Genomic DNA, 19878 nt, shown 5'->3' with positions numbered 1-19878 from the left:
TATTGTAAAAGCTGATTGGGAGCAAAGATGCAGGGCTGAGCACATAACCTTCACTTCTCCTCATGTAGTTTTAAATGTATTTTGCAAGCATTCATAGAATCATAGAATTGCAGAGTTGGAAATGACCCCCCCCCGGGTCATCTGGTCCCTGCAATGCTGTCCCTGGGTGGGCTTGAACCACCAACCTTCTGATTAACAGCCATGTGCACTGACCCCCAATTCATAACATTCATTGTAGTTTAGCCCTCAGAAAAAAGAATAACAGTATATTTCCAGGAAAACCTGTTACAATTGTGGTTCAACATTTTCCTAGTTTTTAAAAGAAAACCTGCAATGTGCCCTGCAGCTGTTGATTATTGTGAAATATAGATCCTATATTGTTATATATTGATTTCATTGAGGTGGACTACAAAATATCCCATACAGGGAGCAGCAAGACAAAATAAACAAATCACCAAGTGGCAACTTTAGGGAGATGTGACTGTTTCTTTATGGTGCATTGCAAACTTTCTAGAAAGAAGACCATTGGGCATAACCCAGTTTTCTTCATCTAGGATTGGTAAATGGATCCCTCCAAGCAACCAAGTACACATGCAGCCTGATCATATGCACATTGGTCAGAAATAAGCCAAATTTTTGTCCAGTGAGACTTTCTCCTAGATCAGCCTGCGCAGAATTTGCAACTTTAAGGTGGTTTGTATGCAGCAAGGCAACACAGAGCTCTTGAACATACAGGCCTGCTCACGGACTTCACAGGAAGATGCAGGCCCATATAAATGAATGGTAGGAGAACTCTTGCAGGTGTATTTTCCAGGCTGTGGGATGGGTTGCACTAAGAAGGGGGAAGAGACCTATTGCACTTCTTAAAACAAGAAGACCAGCCCCAGGCCTTGTGTGTATACTGACACACACAGCAGCGTGGCTCCCCATTCTGGATCCCCATTCCTGTCAATGGAAGAGACAGTAATGAGCAAGTGGAACCTTCTCTCTGTAGGACTAAATAATGAAGATGTTGCTTTGGAATCTCAATACCTGCAAAACACCCATGTATTCAATTGACTGTGTGTAGTTCAGGGAAGGGACTTACCTATTTTATTTATTGTTTAGCATCTAACATACATTTCAGGTGCAATTTCTGCTCATTGGACACACCTTCTGTCAGAAGGGGGCAATTTTTGTTGATTCTCCTCCCCTCTGCAGCTTCTTGTGGCCCCCCAAAATCTAATTTTAGAAGACCTTCTAAAACAGTTTGCTGGGAGGGGGTGGATTCTGCGGGGGGTGGGGGTGGAGCAGAATGAGCAGAAATCACCTTCCTGCTCCCTTCCACCAGCCTCTAATGGATTGAAGGTCCTTTTGAAAAAGGAAGGACTCCTTCTGTTCACAGAAAGCACACTTAGAGTCCAGGTCTATAAGATGGCCTCAAGTTACAAACCCATTTCTGTTTTGGGTTTCAGGAAGTAGTAATGGCTTGCCTATGATAAAGCCTCCTCTTTTCTCTTCAGCAGTTCTACAAATTTCTGAACTAATTCAATTCAGTATCCATAATCAGGCTCAGTTATATTTACATTTCTGCTTTAAAGTCACCTCTTCAGTGGTTTCACATTTTAAATGCAAATTGTTCTTTTCAATTGTACTGTTTTAAAGAATAAATCTGAATTTCATGTTTGTATTTTGAGAAATCGGGTGATTCAAATGGCCTCTGGCTAAATTGCTATTTTAATAATAAAGGAGATTAGAGGTCTGTCTTGGTGAGGAGAACTGGGAGAGTGTTTTGGCACCCCGCACTGCTGCTGTGACTAGCAGAGGGAGGTATAGGGCCAGGGGTTGATCAGACCAGGTAAGAAGAAGGGGCATAAGAAAGTTGAAGGTCATTTTTCCTTCTGGGCCATCTTCCACACAAAAGGCTTTGGGTTGCCATAACCGAAAGTCCTCATCCCTGGTCCTGTTGCTGCTAAGTGCCAAATCAGCCCATAACAAGAGATCCCTGACCTACCATTTGATAGTTGATGAATCTGGCATGTATTACTAAGACCCGGAGAGGTGTCCTCGGAGGCTTTGCCCTTCTGGTTACTTGGTGCAGCAGCCACACAAGTTGGAGGGCCTAGGGTAGGGTCACTGTTGTTCATAGGATTGTAATCTTCTTGACCAGGAAACCCATCCATTTCAGATCCAGTTTCAATGGTTTGTTCTCAGCATTCGAAACTCCAATAGTCCTAGGCATTTTTTGCTACAAGGAATTTCATTAGTGTGAGCAGTTTCTGAGCTCTGGGTGCAGTACCGTGCCTAAGACTTCAGATTAAAACTGCAGAGTGAAAGGAAAGGAGGAGCTTTTTCTGCCTCCCCACTTCCAGCTACTCTCTGAAGCCTGGAGAAGAGACCCTCTAAAGAATATTAGGGGGGCAGGCAGGGGAAGTATGGCTTTGTATTTTGCAGTCTTCACATGAGAACTAGACCATGTGAAAAATGAATATAATATTTTAGCTGCAGTTCATTCATTTTAAGCTTTGTATTCTTTCTATAAAAAGTGTGCCTAGACATTCCATTGTTGTACCCATAACCTAGGTTTAAGGTGCCATTTAGCTCCTAGCTTTCGTATCTCAGTTTCTAACACTATTTGTTCATAGTGTTGGGGCCATCAGGAGCTCCCTAGTGCAGCTGATGGGTTCACTGCCAGTGCCGGTCAAGAAGCCTCACTTTGTTCATTTGCAGGTGTGGTTTGAATCCAAACTGTTCTTGCAAACAGACTTCAAAGCAGCTCACTGTAACCACCAATCAGCAGTTATTGAAAGCCCTTTTGAATTTTGACCACTCTACTGACCTGTCAGTGTTGACTCATGGGGGTGGGAATTAAGAATCTAGCCTGCTAGCCAAATCCAGCGCTCCACCCCTGAAATAAGGAGATGGAGGACTCAGTAGATGGAGGTCACTGGAGGCAGGAAAGCTAAAGGTAGGGGACCTAGGTGAAAAGTAGCTGAAGGAACAGGAACAGGAATAGGGAACAAATGTTTATTAGACACCAGCTCCTACCATCACCACTGCTGCCATGAAGACTTGGTACTTGTAATGGGCATTCTTTCTAAGTGAATCAGTTGTCAGTTGAGTTTGGGGTTCATTTGTTTAATTAGGATCAGTACTCAGTACTAAGCGAGTTTCACTTGTGACCAAGTTTGTAATATATTCTTGTTTTTTCTCCACCCCACAGGCTCTGTATATGTTCTATGCCTTGGCTATTGTGTGTGATGATTTCTTTGTTCCATCTTTAGAAAAAATATGTGAGGTACGTGAAAGAGTATTTTTGCTCTTTAAAACTTATGCATTCACAGTTGGTAGACTTAAGGGGGAGAAGCTGCATCCCTGCCTGACAAAATGGAACCTACCATATATTATTTCATCCTTCACATCAAACATGGGGCGGTTTGTTCTAACCAGGAATTGGTGTGTGTGGGTGTGTGATTCAGGTCTCATTTGAAGCTGAATCTACCAAGGTCACACTTCCTTGGTGTGAGAGCCAAGTGTGGTGTAGTGGTTAAGAGCGGTAGTCTCGTAATCTGGGGAACCGGGTTCGCGTCTCCGCTCCTCCACATGCAGCTGCTGGGTGACCTTGGGCCAGTCACACTTCTTTGAAGTCTCTCAGCCCCACTCACCTCACAGAGTGTTTGTTGTGGGGGAGGAAGGGAAAGGAGAATGTTAGCCGCTTTGAGACTCCTTCGGGTAGTGATAAAGCGGGATATCAAATCCAAACTCTTCTTCTTCTTCCTGAAACAATATGTGAAGCAAAACATTAATCAAAACTGCATATCATAAAAAATGTGTTTATTATTGGAAAAATGTGAAACTGAGAGAACCAAAATGGACAGATCCTTCCATTCTTAGTTCTAATTGTTTGTGGTCTGCTTCACCCCAGCATCTGAAGGCCATATCAGCCAAGGATGGCATTTTAAGATTTAGCATTGCTGCCAATCACATACTGGAATAATGGGTCCCAAATGTTTCTTTCAGAAACTACATCTGAGCGAAGATGTTGCAGGAGCCACATTTATGGCTGCAGGAAGCTCAACCCCAGAGTTATTTGCATCTGTCATAGGTAAGGAATCTCCTTTGTAGTGTTCATATGCACCAGTTTTCCAAAGGAAAGAGTACTAAGGTGGTTACTACACAGATGTGTGCATGGACCACCGGTATTCAAAATAACTATCCTAATGGCGTTCAAGTGGGAGCCTACTTCACACAGTAATCATACACTGTGTCAGGGGTGGGGAACTGGTGAGGGTAGATCCAGAGGCAAATGTGGGTGGAACGATGGGTGTAATTTATGTTTGTACAGTCAGCATGTTTGTACAGACTGGCAGAGGTTCTCCAGGGGTTCAGGCACAAATCTCTCCCAGCCCTACCTGGAGATGGTGGGTATTGAGCCTGGGACCTTCTGCATGCATAGCAGATGCTCTGCCACTAAACTATGGCCCTTCCCAAGGTTCATGTCATTTAGTTGTTATTTTTAGCATATCTGTTACTAACCCCCTCCTTCATTTCTCTCTTTCTCTCTGTCTAGGTGTGTTTATCACTCATGGTGATGTAGGAGTTGGAACCATTGTTGGTTCAGCCGTTTTCAATATTCTTTGCATTATTGGGGTCTGTGGACTTTTTGCTGGACAGGTTAGTAGATTTCTTTCATTTTCTTTACCATTACTTCTGCGTAGGAGGGTAAATCAGATAATATAATATGGAGTAAATCTTATTTAAAAATCAAAGGAATTGTGTGATTGTGAACATAATAAGCTCTGTTCATTTGCTGATGATACCTAAATGAATAAACCTGAAGTAGCTTCACAGTGTCCTGGCTTGTTTAGCCAAAGTGCGGTTTGTTTGTTCATCTGAACCCAGCCCAGCAGGCTAACCATGGTTTGTTTTCTAGTAATAACCCATGTTGTGAAGCCGTGGTTTGTTGTTGGTTTATGAACCATAGCTTATTTAACTATGGTTGGGTGGTATATCCAACCCCAGCAGTCTTGCTTTGGCATGGTTTACATGGACACCTCTGCTCGGGTGTTCACCAAGCTATAGAGCAACAGCACCTGGAAAACAACACAAACTTTGGAGGAACAAGCCATGACTTGTTTGTTCCACTGTAAGATTTATTGTGGTTCGTTGAACAAACTATGGTTAAAATAAACCATGACTTAGTGTTATGTCCAAACCCAGCTGGTGTGTGTGCAAATATAAAGACACTTGTTTATAAAAATAAATAAATATTGGCTTGAGGGAGACATATCCTCAGTTCTTGTGATGTAGTGCCATATCTAATGGTTGGATTCATGTCCTGCCTCTTAAGGGAAGCATTTCTTTTGGCCTTAATCACAGAAACAAGACTTAACAAATGTGCTGTAAGTTTTGGGCTTGCTTTAGTTTCTGTTGACCAAAGTGGATCTGATGCTAAACTCAGCACTTGTATTTGTGCAAATCTTTTAAAAACATGAAATAAGGGTTGGAGGGGAGCAGCAGGTTTCGGACTATGGCATATACATTTTTTAACTTTTCCCTCCCACATCACAATCCCAGTGAAAATCCCCTCTCTCCAGAGGTGCTTTTCGGCTCTGGAGGGGAATTGGCTCTTCCTCTTTCCAGAGTGCCTCCAACACAGCAGGCTGAGTCACAAAGAACTGTAGAATATTCCCCTGTAGCTTTGTTTACACTGACCTTCCTTGGGAACGTGTGTGTGTGTTGCACCTGTTCTTAAAATATTAATGGACATTCATTAAAGTTTACCAAACAAGTAGAAATATTCAACTTTGACTTGGAGAAAAAGCACTGTGCTCATTCGAATATAAGGAGAACATTAGGTACTTCTGCTATTCAGATGAATGTTCTTTAGAATACTTCGTAATTACTAAAGAATTACTTCTTTGGAATACTCATCTGAATAGCAGAAGTACCTAATGTTTCTCCTTATATTCAGCTGAGCACACAGCCCTTTCTCTACTTTGCAAACCTGAATATTTCTACTTTCATGGTAAATTGTAATGAACAAGAGGTGCAGTCCAGCCGAAATGAAGCACTTCAAAGTCCATTGCTTTCGCTGGAAAAGACTTGTGCATATGCTCAATATCCCAGGGTTGTCGGTGGGATTTAAAAGTGTGCTTAACTTTGAATTATGCCCACGAAGCATCACACTGTACAACTGTTTTCCCTGTGGGTGTTTAATCAGACGGAATTAAGACCATGCTGTTCAGAATTTTTCTTACGTCAGAGTGAAGCAGTTCTTCCGTAATAGCCCTGAATATCCCACAGCACCTGTGGGGGACCCTTTGGTCCTCCAGAAGTTGCTGGACTACAACTCCCATCATCCCTGGCCCCTGGCCATGCTTGCTGGGCTTGCTGGGCATTGTAGTTCAGCAACATCTGGAAGGCCAACAGTTTCCCCGTCCTATGGTATGAGGGGTTTCATTCAATGTGGTAGGGTACCCTGGATGAATACCCACGTGGCTCCTGTTTTCTGATGTCTCCCGTGTGGTTCTTAAAACATAAGAACATAGGACCGTAGGAAGCTGCCTAATACTGAGTCAGACCATCAGTCCATGTAACTCCCTGTTGCTTACCCCATCTGGTAGTGGCTCCGCATGGTCTACCTACTACTGAATTTTGGCAATTTTGGCCCTTTCCCTTGAGATCCAGAACTCCCCTTCTTTGATAGCAAAAGAAGGTAAGAGACCATGTATGTTGTGTTGGGTGGGCAGGATTGCATTGAAATAACCCATAGACCATATTAGCCCAGTTCTTACTACATTAACATGGTGCCCTCCAGATGTTGTATGACTACAGTTTCCATCCTCCACAGCCATTATGGCCAATGGTCAAAAATGATGGGAGTTGGCATCAAACAGCATTTGGAGATGACCAGGTTGGCTATCTTGTCCTAAGTCATATGTGATGAGCAAACAGATAAATGTGCTTGCATATGTGAACCAGCGCTTTGTTCATTAGAATTGCTCATGTATAGTAAAGCTACTATACAACCAGGTATTTTCAGAATCAGTCCTTTAAAACCCTAAGATGAAAGTATGGCTAAGGAGTAATTCTGGAGTAACTCTGTCCTCTTTCCAGGTGGTCCGTCTCACCTGGTGGTCTGTGTTCAGGGACTCTGTCTACTATACCATTTCTGTGATCGTGCTTATTGCGGTAAGTTTCCATTTTTGACCTGCTCCTCCATGGCATTGTGAAGGGCCTGAATTTGAGACGTGCTGTTGCCACCAGAAAGTTCTTGTTTGTTTTAGGATTTCTTATGAAAAATCAGTAGATGAGGTCACTTATGATGCTTAAAACTAAATTTAAAACTAAATTTAAAAGCTCAAAAAACTACTGAGCTGTAAATCTAGCTGCCGTTCCCATCCTCAACTGGAACTGGAAGTCCTCCCACTTACGATGTTACCTAGGGGAGTGCACTGTTCAAGCCCCATGCAATCCATCAGAGCTGGCTCCATGTTTGGGAGGGCCCTGGGCAAGATGGTCTCTGGTGGCACTTTGATTAACCCAGCTGAGCTTACAGTACCTGGCAGTGGTAGAGGGAACAACGATGCTTCAAGCAGCTCTGGCTGGCTGGGTCTAATTGCCATTCTCACAATGTTCCCAGAGCAGGGAACTGCATTCTGTTGTAGGGGAGAATTGCATGCAAATGCAAATGCAAATGCATGAACAAAGTCTTAACTTTTTTCCCCAAGGTGAAAAACCAATATTAAAAACATATCTCTGGATTCCAACAGGAGTAGGGAAGAAGTTGGGAGGCCAGTTTAGAAATGGTTGAGTAAAGCAACCTGCAGTGTTGCTACTCAAAACTACAGCCTTCCCAGGGCCGCTTTTCATTTTAAAAATAATACATACGTCAAGTAGAATAGAAACATTGGCACCCGACCCCACCCCCACTCACCATGCCCCCCCTCCACCTCTTTCCCCCTTTTATTCCTAATGTAACACTAAATGTCTCAACAAGTGAAACTGATCTGTAGAAAATGTAACAACAACAACAACTTATTACTTATACCCCGGCCATCTGGCAGGGTCCCCCCAGCCACTCTGGGCGGCCTCCAACAGGAGATTAAAAATACATTAAAAGATCAGGCCTTGGTCCAGTATACCTGAAGGAGTGTCTCCACCCCCATCGTTCTGCCTGGACACTGAGGTCAAGTGCCGAGGGCCTGATGGTTCCCTCGCTGCGAGAAGCCAAGTTACAGGGAACCAGGTAGAGGGCCTTCTCGGTAGTGGCACCCGCCCTGTGGAACGCCCTCCCACCAGATGTCAAAGAGAAAAACAACTACCAGACTTTTAGAAGACATCTGAAGGCAGCCCTGTTTAGGGAAGCTTTTAATGTTTAATAGGTTATTGTATTTTAATATTCTGTTGGAAGCCGCCCAGAGTGGCTGGGGAAACCCAGCCAGATGGGCGGGGTATAAATAAATTATTGTTATTATTATTATTAGTCATTTAAAAACTTCCCTAAACAGGGAAACAATAAAGAGACATTGCACATACTTTTGTAAACCAAGAAATCTTTAATAAAAAAGATGTTTTAAAAAATGGGGGGGGGGGAGGGAATGCCAAGGCTTCATGATACACCTGTGTGTAATATTTCATATACCCCAGTGCTGTTAAACCTAAGGCACCATCTATGAGTCTGGATCTGCATCCGTACAATATAATTGCCACCTTATTTTGCCACAAACACTCAGTATAGATGTGGTGTTGAATTTGGCCTTGACTGCCACAGCGGTTATACAGTATCAAACATTTGTATTGGTTGAAAGTCCTTTTCTGCCCAGAAACCATTCTATGCTAGACATTAATATCTGCCTCTGTTAAGCCTTTTCATGTGCTGTGTAATGTACTGGAATTTCTTCAGATTGCCCTAGAGAAATATAATTCTTCTTTTCTCTCTCTCTCTCCTTTCTCCTCCCTTTTAGTTTATCTATGATGAGAAAATTGTATGGTAAGCTGTGCTTCTTATTTCTTGCACATGGATTGAAGATTAGAATGTAACCTTGTCTTAAGTATTTTAGGCCATATGACAAGAGAGAGACCCCTGGCTTGAGCCCATTCTGTCACCGCAATGCCGATGATTGAAATAAGTGAATGGTTAGTCAGGGTGAAGGGGCAGGTGAAGGTCACGTAGCATTAGATAAATGAATAAAGTGATGCTACAGTGTTTCAGGGAAGTCTTTGCTGAAGAAAGGTGTCTCAAGAGTGGGAAATGGTTTGGCAAGCAGAGTGGCAGAGGCTGTTAGACCTAGAGAACGCCAATTCAGAAAGTAACAACAGAGAAAATGGAGCTGAAAGCAGAAAGGATGGCATGAGAAGAGGCTAAAGAGATGAAAGTCCCAACAAGCCAAAAAAAGTAATTATGAACAAATTGGGATCCGAACTTCCAAATAATGCAGATAATGAGACGAGGTGCAAAGGGAAAGGGGGAGCAAAGAGCTTTTGCCCATGACAATAGTTAGTTTAGTTAGCTTATTAAATTTATGAATTGCTTCCCGTAACAAAAAGCCCCAAAGAGGCAAATCTGTTTTCATGAACGATGGGAGCCCTGCATGCACAAAAGGCAGAAAATAATTGCTCACAGTGGTATCAGTGGTGCTTTCCCAAGAAAAGTATGCTTTGTGGCCTAGTGACAGCACTGCTAATTGCACCTAGTACTTTACTAATTTCCTTCTTTTTATTTCTTTGAGGTGGGAAAGTCTTGTGCTCATCATTATGTATTCGTTCTATATACTTATCATGAAGTAAGTACTTTTCTTTTCTCCCACTGATCTTTAATTGTGTTTGGCTATTGTCAATCTGGGGGTGCATTGTGATTTAATGCATGCCTAATGATTACTCAGATAAGATCACCTTTCCCTTTTATTGCTGTAACATTCCCCAGCAAAAAAGCACAGAGTGCAAAAAAGCACAGAGAGTTAGTAGTTTGGCCCTGTGGAGGCTGCCGTGGTATTGAAGGGAGTTGCAACTAAGAAGAAATACTGCTGTGGAAAGTGGGTTTCTTGCCTTCCATTGTCTCCTTAAGCTAACCAAACCCTCCCCTCCAAATCTACTCCAAATGATTGCAGGTAGGGGTGGGGAAGAAATTTGATTCAGTTTGCATTTGAAGGCAAACCTATCCAATTCTGAAACAAATGGAAACTTAAAAACAGCCATCCTTTGACATTTACACTTCTCTGAAATATGTAATGCAGTTTTCCAGCCGTCCACTTTGTACAAATATGCATAACAAGCTGCTTTGGAAATGTGGAGAACTGAAACTAAGGCTGGAAAAATGAGAAGCTGAGAGGAACCAAAACTGATGGAATCACCCACTCCAAGTTAGGGGACCCTCTAGGACAGCATGGGAGGTGTTTTGGTGTGGTGCGCAGACTGCAAGGGGGAAGGGGATTTGGTAAAAATGGCCTCCTGGGCTGTTTCACTGATGAAAGGCATCCTCTACATCAAAGAACTTTTCATCAGTGGAAGGAGTGGATGGCGCTGTGGTCTAAACCACTGAGCCTCTTGGGCTTGCTGATCGGAAGGTCGGTGGTTCGAATCCATGCGACAGGTTGAGCTCCCATTTCTTTGTCCCAGTTCCTGCCAACCTAGGAGTTCAAAAGCATGGCAAAGCAAGTAGATAAATAGGTACCACTTTGGCAGGAAGCTAAATGGTGTTTCCGTGCGCTCTGGCACTCATCAAGGTGTCTTGTTGCACCAGAAGCGGTTTAGTCCTGCTGGCCACATGACCCGGAAAGCTGTCTGCGGACAAATGCTGGCTCCCTTGGCCTGAAGCGAGATGAGTGCCACACCCCATAGTTGCCTTTGACTGGACTTAGCCATCCAGGGGTTCTTTACTTCTTACTTTTTTTTACTATTAGATATAACCCAGTGTAGGGACGTGGGTGGCTCTGTGGACTTCCGATCAGAAGGTCTGCGGTTCGAATCCCCGTGACGGGGTGAGCTCCCGTTGTTTGGTCCCTGCTCCTGCCAACCTAGCAGCTCAAAAGCACGTCAAAGTGCAAGTAGATAAATAGGTACCGCTCTGGCGGGAAGGTAAACACCGTTTCCGTGCACTGCTCTGGTTCGCCAGAAGCGGCTTAGTTATGCTAGTCACATGACCCGGAAGCTGTACGCCGGCTCCCTTGGCCAATAAAGGGAGATGAGAGCCGCAACCCCAGAGTCAGCCACGACTGGACCTAATGGCCAGGGGTCCCTTTACCTTTACTTATAACCCAGTGTAAGTAAATACATGACTTGCAGTAGGAGAAAGGTTTGATCTTGAGAAAGATTAAAAGTGTGATGTGTATGGGAGATGTTCTCTCCCTTTCTTCTTCTTCTGTTGCTGTTCATCTTTTTCATTTCATAGAGCAGAAGTAGACAGTGGTCATGTTTGCTTGCCATGTTGAACAATAGTTAATGGTTTGCCATGATCACACATAAAAGGGCTCTGTGCTACCCACTTGCATGCAGAGAAAGCAAACCATTACATCTGAACCAGGAATTGTGCCTTGTTTGAGAGAAGGCCCTTAGCCCAGTAGTAGAGCAGCTGCTTTGGATGCAGAAGGTCCCAGGTTCAGTTCTACTGCACCTCCAGTTAGGGTTAGAACTGGGAGAGAACCTTGTCTGAAATGTGGAGAGCTGCTGCAGGAAGTTAGTAATAGTGTGTGTTCATATAGCAATGCACCATGTATATTACATGACTTTTATACCTGTGTAATATACACAATGTTGCATGCATACCTTTTGTTTGTATGTGTACCCATAAAAAGCATAAGTCATGATCCAGCTGAAGCATATGTACTTTTAGACCCCATTGCATTTAGCGGGAGATATATAGGCATGCTCTTAGTTCTGCACTTGAAAATCAATGCTGTGTAAAACTGATTAATTTTGGCTGGATCACGGCCAAAGTGTATTGCATTCATCATCCAGTGATGTTCCCTTTGGCAAATAGCTGTGTCTCAACCTACACTTTTCAAAGTGGTAACAAGCACTGGAAAGTGCCATAGAAAAGATTGCTGGAAGTTAACTATCTGCCATTAGAATGTTAGCATTTTTCTCCCTCTATCCATCTAGGTACAATGTGAAGATGCAGAAATTCTTTACTATCAAAAGCATGAATGTTGGCAATGGCAACACTGTCAACAGCGAACTGGAAGATGGTAATGAATCTTTTGACATTAGCTGTGATGACCCTTCATTGCCATTGCTGTGGAAAGGTAAGGCTAAGCAGACAGGAGCTGGACAAAAGCTTGACGAGAAATATTGTTCTCTGATAGTGTTTCTCCATACATTGACAACTGGCACCTGCAACAAAATGTTGTGATGGGGAACACTCCTCTTTTCTGACCCAAGTCATCCAGCCATGCTCCCCTTCATGACAGGGCATTCTGTTCCATTTTTATGTCCTGGTCCTTGCCCATGAGCCAATCACCATTCTGTGGCAACTGAGTATGCTCAGTTTTCAACTGCGCTGTTTTGATGTGGGTGGCTGTGAGTGTGTGGGTGTGTGAGAGAGAAACAAAATAAAAAAATTTCTTCCAGTAGCACCTTAGAGACCGACTAAGTTTGTTATTGGTATGAGCTTTCGTGTCCCTGCACACTTCTTCATATACTAGGTATCTGAAGAAGTGTGCATGCACACAAAATCTCATACCAATAACAAACTTAGTTGGTCTCTAAGGTGCTACTGGAATAATTTTTTTTATTTTGTTTCAACTACGGCACACCAACATGGCTACCTACTCGTAACTAGAACTGGAGAGAGAGAGAGAGAGAGAGAGAGAGAGAGAGAGAGAGAGAGAGGAGCAGTTTTGGTTCCAAAAACAATGATACTCATGCCATAACATCAGAAATAGAGGGTAAGTTAGCCAGCTCCCAGTCTCAAGCAGAATTATATAATATTTTCCAGTTCTTTCTTTTTTTCTTTCACTACTCTCTGAAAATTGTAGCTAATGTTAGCCCTACTCAGAGTAGACCCACTGAAATCCATGGACATGACTAGTTTAGGTTTATGAATTTTAGTGGGTCTGGTTTGAGTAAAACATAGCTGGATGCAACCCAATCACATCTGACACAGCTAAGCCTTTTCAAAATTACCGCAGCTCAAGGGTAAGGAGCCCTTTTCAGCCCTTAGTTGTAGGGAAGCTTCCAGGGTCCGCATGCCAGTGTTGGGCATGGCCAGAATCAAAAGGGAGTGGAGCAATGGATGTGACTCGTGCTGTTGTATGGTAGGCTACCTGCCAGATATGCAGAACTCTGGCTACCTGCCAGAATATCTGGCTACCTGCCAGATATGCACCCACATATACCAGATACAGTGGTGCCTCGCAAGACGAAAAGAATCCGTTCTGTGATTCTCTTCGTCTAGCGGTTTTTTCGTCTTGCGAAGCAAGCCCATTGATGGATTAGCGCTTTTAGCGGCTTATCTGCTGATCGGATCAGCTGATAAGCGGCTTAGCGGCTTAGAAAAAGGGGGGGGAAGGGAAAAAAAACCGGCAGGAACTCGCAAGACATTGTCGTCTTGCGAAGCAAGCCCATAGGAAATTTGTTTTGCGAAGCACCTCCAAAACGGAAAACTCTTTCGTCTAGCGAGTTTTCCGTCTTGCGAGGCATTCGTCTTGCGGGGCACTACTGTATGTTTCTTCATCATCCATCTAGCTAGCAGGTCAATTCCAGCCAAGCAAAAGCACTCAAGGAGGACACAGGGCATGGCTCATGAGGGGCATGTGCTAGGAAGGGAATGCAGCCTAAGGAGAATTCAGAGATGCTGGGATGGCCACATGGAGCCCCAAAGACTGGGTGGGGGGAGGGTTATCCACCTTTGCCCTAGCACACATGTTCACATGATGCTAACACGGATCATAATGTCTGTGCCAGCAGCTTTGCTGTGGTTTATTTATTTATTTTAGATGATTAATAAGCCACTCTTTGAGTGAAAGCCTCTCAGAATGGTTCACACCAATTTAAATCAACAATCAAGTCAATAGAAGGTACAATATAACCAGCATGGACCAAGCAGTGACGGAAACAAAAGATAGATTAAAACAAGTAATGCGAGCTGCACAAACTAGGAATACCTGTGTGAATAAAAAAGGTCTTTGGCTGCTGCTGAAAAGAGAGATTTTGCACCAGGCAATTCTCTCTTTGCACCTGGCAAGCATTCCAAAGTTGGGCCACTGGAAGGGAGAATGCCCTATATCACCCGTCTTGTTGGTATTCTTGCTCTCAGGTTCGGCCACACTTCTAGTGATGCACTTCAAGATTCCCACAGGTGCTTATTGGCTACTCTTGGAATCTCAGGCTTATTTCTTGAATAGAAGCTGGCTCACAGGCATGCTGTTTCTTCCCTGACTGACATGCCCTTGTGGCCACATAGATCATTCATGCAGATACATGCTCCCAGATGTATTATATATAGCACCGCCTTGGGACTTAGGATAGCATTGTTTTTCATGCTGCATTCTGGAGGACCCTGGAGAACATCAGTAATAGGAAACAGTCATCTCTAAAAGACAGCTTAGCAATGTACAGCTACAGCAGAGCATTTTATATATATTCCAGGAGGCCATGCCCTCAATTTGCACAGAGCCTCAAAAAGGCCCAACATGCCTGGCAACGGCTCTCTTGCACCTAAGAACATGCAAAAGACTCGTTTGCAACATGCTGGGGTTCTGGTGCAGGTGTGCAGGGATCCCTTGACAAGTCCATATGAATGGTGGAAAGCCCGGAAACTATTTTAATAAGGCACCAAACAGAAGAACGTTTGTTTCAGCATTAATGTGTGGCCGCTGAGTGAGGAACAGCAGGAAAACTGAAGCATCCATAAGAGTGCTGGATTCCAGTGTGGAGCAAGTGTTCTGGCACTTTGGTATCATGTTGTGTCCTCAGAAGCAATTACTGGCACCCAGCTGTGCAAGATATGCTGCCTTTCACAGGCTTGTCTGTGAAGTTACCAGCAATTCCTGAGTGGGAAAGTAACAGCCAAGTGACCGGTGCATTAGGTGGTACTACAAAGTGTTTGAATTTTTGAAGCAGACATTGAGAGATGGCTCTCACCATATACAGACAGTCTCAACACTTGTTGGAAGAAAAGTAGGCATTTTAAAAAAAACTGCTTAGAAAAGGAACTGCATCTTTTTCTTTCCTTCTCCCCCACCACCTTCCTTTTCCTGTTTAAACTAATGCTGCATGGAAGACTATATTTCTGACCCTGTTTTTTTGATCCTGAAAGATTTCCATATCATCCATCTATCTATCTATCTATCTATCTATCTATCTATCTATCTATCTATCTCCTCCTCTTTACGGAAAAGAAAAGCTTTCACACAACAGTTATCGTTAGCTTTTTCAGTAAGGGTTCAAGCAGTGAGAATGCCAAGAGGTCTGTTCTTAGTTTTTGTTTTCCTTGCTTCGGTTTTGCTGTAATTTTTTTCACTCAAGGGGGAATGTTAATACAGTGTGAGTATCCACCTAGCATTGTCCTTTGTAAGAGCACTGTGCAAACTGAGCCAGAATGAAGCTATTTGCCATGTTAAAGCTGCACAATAGCTTGCCTTCATTTGACCTCCCCTCTGCACAACTAACTGCCTCCAGGCAGCCTTTTTGCTGCTAGCTGAAATATGCCACATCTTTCTGTTGCCCTGGCTGCTGAAACATGCCCTACTTGTAGCTTTGAGCACAGCCTCCAGCAAAGCTGCCCAGGTCCTTTGGTTAACACCTCTCTTGGGTCAGTGGGGCTCAGATCTCACCTTAATCTTCTCCAGCGTATGAGTGCAAGGTCTGATTATTTTCTAACAAAGAACACCTGCTCTCTACCCAATGCATTCTACATCCTGATGGTGGGAATTCTATTACTTGAGGGTGCAGATAAAAGGGAGGTTCACAGACTGCTGAGCGGCCTTTGAAGCTTGTAACTTTTATTGCTTCCAAGAGCTTCGACTGGAAAAACATAAAAGCTTCTATTACTGGATTCTCATATATAGAGAGCTTTTCACCCAGAGGAAAATCCAATTTCAGAGACAAGCCTTCTACGCAAGAAGAGAAGATTTGTACCTTTGCTGCTAATGCCCATGTTTTGACAGTAATAACATGGTGGCTGGACCCCCTGGTTTTTATTGTGATGGTCCACAGATTGGCTTTGATTTCTAGCTAGTCAATAGAAACCCCATAGTGATTAAATACGTTAGGGCATGGGATTGTGTGGAATAGAGGTCAGCTGCTTCAACAACTTATTCACATTCCAGAGGGTGGCATTTATCTTTTTCGGCAAAAACAAAACAGAGATGTGTGGCACTCCATAAGATTAACAGACTTGTTGTACCATAGATTTCCCTGGGCTAGAGCCAACTTTGTCGGATACAACTTACCCAAAACAATTGGGGCAGTGGTTCCCAAACTCCAGCACCACCCATGGACCACTTGAAAATTGCTGAGGCTCTTGGCAGACCACTTAATGATGTTTCTGCCCATTGTACCTATTGTAATTTCTTATATTGTATTACAATCTGAATTCTAAGAAATGAAAGAAGCAATAAAAGTACAATAAAAAATCAATTTGAATATTCAGTGCTATAGATGTGCAATCGCCCACCTTTAACCACAAATCTGCAGACACTCTGCAGACCACCTGGATGAAGCTGGTGGACCACTGATGGTCCACAGACTACAGTTTTGAAATCCCTGGACCAGGGTGCTCAGAAGGAAAAAGGACAGGACTTCTACCTATTTGATAATTATGCAGAAGAGGACATTATATATTTTTGTATCACTTTTACCAGAAGTAATTCTCGTTTCCCCTGTCCCACTTTACTCTAGAAGCTTGTAGCTACCCATTGCAGATGCTTGCTTCCTTCTGGAGAATGACCTCCTAGATAGGACTACTTCAGGGTATACTGCAGCTTACCTCTTAGTGGAACAGCCAAGGGGTAAAATGCAATATGTGCTCAACGCTCTACTCAACCTTAAAACCTGTGTTGCAGTGCACCTTGGGGCGAATCCACTTGAGACTGCTGTGAGTTGGTGGAAACAACGGCATTGTTCTCCCAGGTCCCAACTCCACCCACGGAGGCAGCACATTTGTTTCCCCAGCCTGGCTTGGCTATAAATGCTTATGGGTCAGGTCTGGGTCTTTTCTTTAAGCAACGGACAGATTCTTTCCCCCATTCCCATCAACAAAGCTTTTCAAATACATTCCAAGCCTCAGCACATCTCATCTTCTTTGCCTGTTCACCAGTCTCTGTGCCTGCCTGTCCTTCAGCTCTCCCTTCCAGCTTTCCCATCTTCTCCACCTGAGAAGTTCCATCTCATCCTGCTGAGATTTATGCAAGCAGCACCCTGGTTTCCTTGGTACCCATGGCTTGGTGCTGATGTATAATCTCTAGGGGCAAAGAGAGTTTGAAGCAACAAAGCCAGAGGACTTGCTATAAGCAGAAGAGTAATGTGCTGTGTTTGCAGTTAAGCTGCAGTTGGTGATGGAGGAGGAATATGATTCAGGTTGCATTTAAATAAAAACTTACTTAATTTGCACTTTCCAAAACAGTACAAAGACTGAAACACAGCCATCTTTCAAATTTCATATATGTCTGAAATTTGCAGGGCACTTCTCCATCCAGGTAATGTACGAAAATGCATTTACTAGGATACAGTGTACATAGAAATACACATATCAGTCAAAATAGCATTCAAAAATGCATTATGCTAGTGAAAACTGCTTGGTAAAAATGTGCACATTAGGGGAAACATTTGAAAAATGTGTGTGTTAGGAGAAATTTGCAATACAATGCTGGTGAGTTTTCATAAGGACTTTTAAGAAAATTGCAAACTGATGTGCAAGGAACTTAAGATTGGAAAAATGAGAAACTGAAACTGAGAGAAGCTAAAATTGACAGATTCGTCCAGCCATAGCCAAGTCTTCCTGGGTCCAGAACCCAGGACCTTGATGCCTCTATATGTAGAGTACAGCCTCCATCCTTGTATATCCTCCCAGGTACTTCAATGCTCATTCCTCAGTCTCACTGGGGCTCCTCAGGCAAGTTCCGTAGCAACTGCATTGATGCTTCCGTGTTGCTTTTAATAATGTGCTTCACCCGAGAGAGGCTTCCTTAGTAAGATTAGCTCTTTAAAAAGTGCCATGACTTCTTATTCCACTAAAATCCAGCGATAAGCATCTGTGGCTGTCTCTTGCTCTTGATAATAATCATACTTAATGGCACTTAGTACTCCTGTAGCACTTTTGCCTAAGTGCTCAAGTGCTTCTCATAGATTATTCTCAGTAATGCCTGCAACAATTCCATTAGATAGATAGAGCAATATTTCCATCCTTATTAAAGGTATTGTGGCTAAAGCTAAGGTAGTGGCATGCCTAAGGCCATCTATGTTAAGTTCACGGCTCAGCTGGCATTTGAACCAGGCCCTTCCAGCTCATATATTCTGGTTTAACCATCTGAGGGGAGACTTTAACACTGGAGGTGAACCTTTGGACCTCTGGATGTTGAACTGCTGAACTGCAACTCCCATCAGCCCCTACAAGCATGGGCAATGGTAAGGGATGATGGGAGTTGTAGTTCAGACTTATAGGTTCCCCACACTGTCTTTAACCAGCTTCCTGAAGATTAAGAGTACCATACATAAGCTGCAGCCTTCCAACACCTACAGCAGTCATTGTGCTCGATCCAGACTGAGTGGGTTGTAGTTAATTCCCCACTGAAATTAATGGGGCTTCATGCAGGCATGACTAGTGCTGCCTCCAGGTTTTGGAGGCTCTTGGGGAAGTCACCCTCCAGGGGCACTCCTCTATTAGTGAACGTAGCTCTTCACTGCAGCAGACTAAGTTTGACCCCAGATACCTGGCTATGCTGACCCTTGATCAGTGGCGTAGCGTGGGTTGTCAGCACCCGGGGCAATGCAAGTAATTTGCGCCCCCTAACCCGTGGATTTGTGCCCCCTAACCCTAACCCCCAGATGTTGCGCCCGGTGCGGCTGGCCCCCCCTGCACCCCCCATGCTACGCCACTGCCCTTGATAGGCATGACTAACTTTTCAATGCAGCCCGGGCTCAGTTAACTTAGACTTCATACCCACCAACCTATGTGCAGCACAAAGGTGTAGTTTTTCTCAGTCCGGAGTCGTTCGCGCTAATCCTCAACATGCTGCTTTCAGTTTTGATTAATTCTACATCTTACCTTCCACAAAGTTACCTTATACACATTTGAAAACCCATTCCTTGATTAGGTTATCCGCACCTTTTGCTTCCTACACATGCCTCAGGTGAATGAAAGTGGTGGTGATCTCATAGCTGTCAACTTTTCCCTTTACTTGCGAGGAATCCTATTCAGAATAAGGGAATTTCCCTTAAAAAAAGGAAAAATAACAAACTAAATATTGATGTATGTAATTTTTATTTCTTAATTATATTTAGTGGTAGTATTGTTTTTTGTAACATAAAATCATTCAATAATTATTTTTTTAAAGGAAAAAGTTGACCGCTACGGGTGATCTTGCCCACTCACCATGTCATTGGGCAGGTGTAGATACACACACACACACACACACACAATCGCTGGGACCACCTGCATCGGTTTTCAAATGAATACACTGGGGGCCCCAGTTCAGTACAGAACTGTGTGAGCGGGGGGCAGGGGCCCATCATCTCAGCTCAGCCTTGGGAGATGCTTCAGGTGATAGCCTGATACAGTCTGAAACTAAATGTTAGTTTTGACCCCTTCCCCACCTCTCTCACTGGTCTTCATCTGTTTTAGATAACAGGCATGTGATCACCAGGTGTGAGATTTTTCTGAGGGTTCTTCTGTTATTCTTTTGTTTGAGTTAAATGTTTTCCCTGATCTCCAGTGCTTTTGAACTGAAATTCTACACT

At 43.5% G+C, this 19878-nt stretch overlaps 1 protein-coding gene across 2 annotated transcripts in view; it reads left to right on the top strand.

The window, feature by feature from the left end:
- The window catches only part of SLC24A4 (solute carrier family 24 member 4), a 114925-nt gene that overhangs the window by 70534 nt on the left and 24513 nt on the right, over positions 1–19878 (top strand). Inside the window, exons 4-10 of one of the 2 annotated variants that reach the window (XM_083502156.1) lie at positions 3203–3277; positions 4000–4084; positions 4550–4653; positions 7099–7173; positions 8949–8974; positions 9714–9767; positions 12082–12224. In XM_083502156.1, the coding sequence (XP_083358282.1) occupies positions 3203–3277; positions 4000–4084; positions 4550–4653; positions 7099–7173; positions 8949–8974; positions 9714–9767; positions 12082–12224 (562 nt within the window). The remainder of the gene's footprint in view (positions 1–3202; positions 3278–3999; positions 4085–4549; positions 4654–7098; positions 7174–8948; positions 8975–9713; positions 9768–12081; positions 12225–19878) is intronic. The other variant, XM_083502157.1, reaches the window with a different exon arrangement.

Source organism: Podarcis liolepis (genome assembly GCF_965112155.1).
Source record: "Podarcis liolepis genome assembly, chromosome: 1".
Lineage (NCBI taxonomy): Eukaryota > Metazoa > Chordata > Lepidosauria > Squamata > Lacertidae > Podarcis > Podarcis liolepis.
This window is presented reverse-complemented; position numbering and strand designations above follow the sequence as displayed.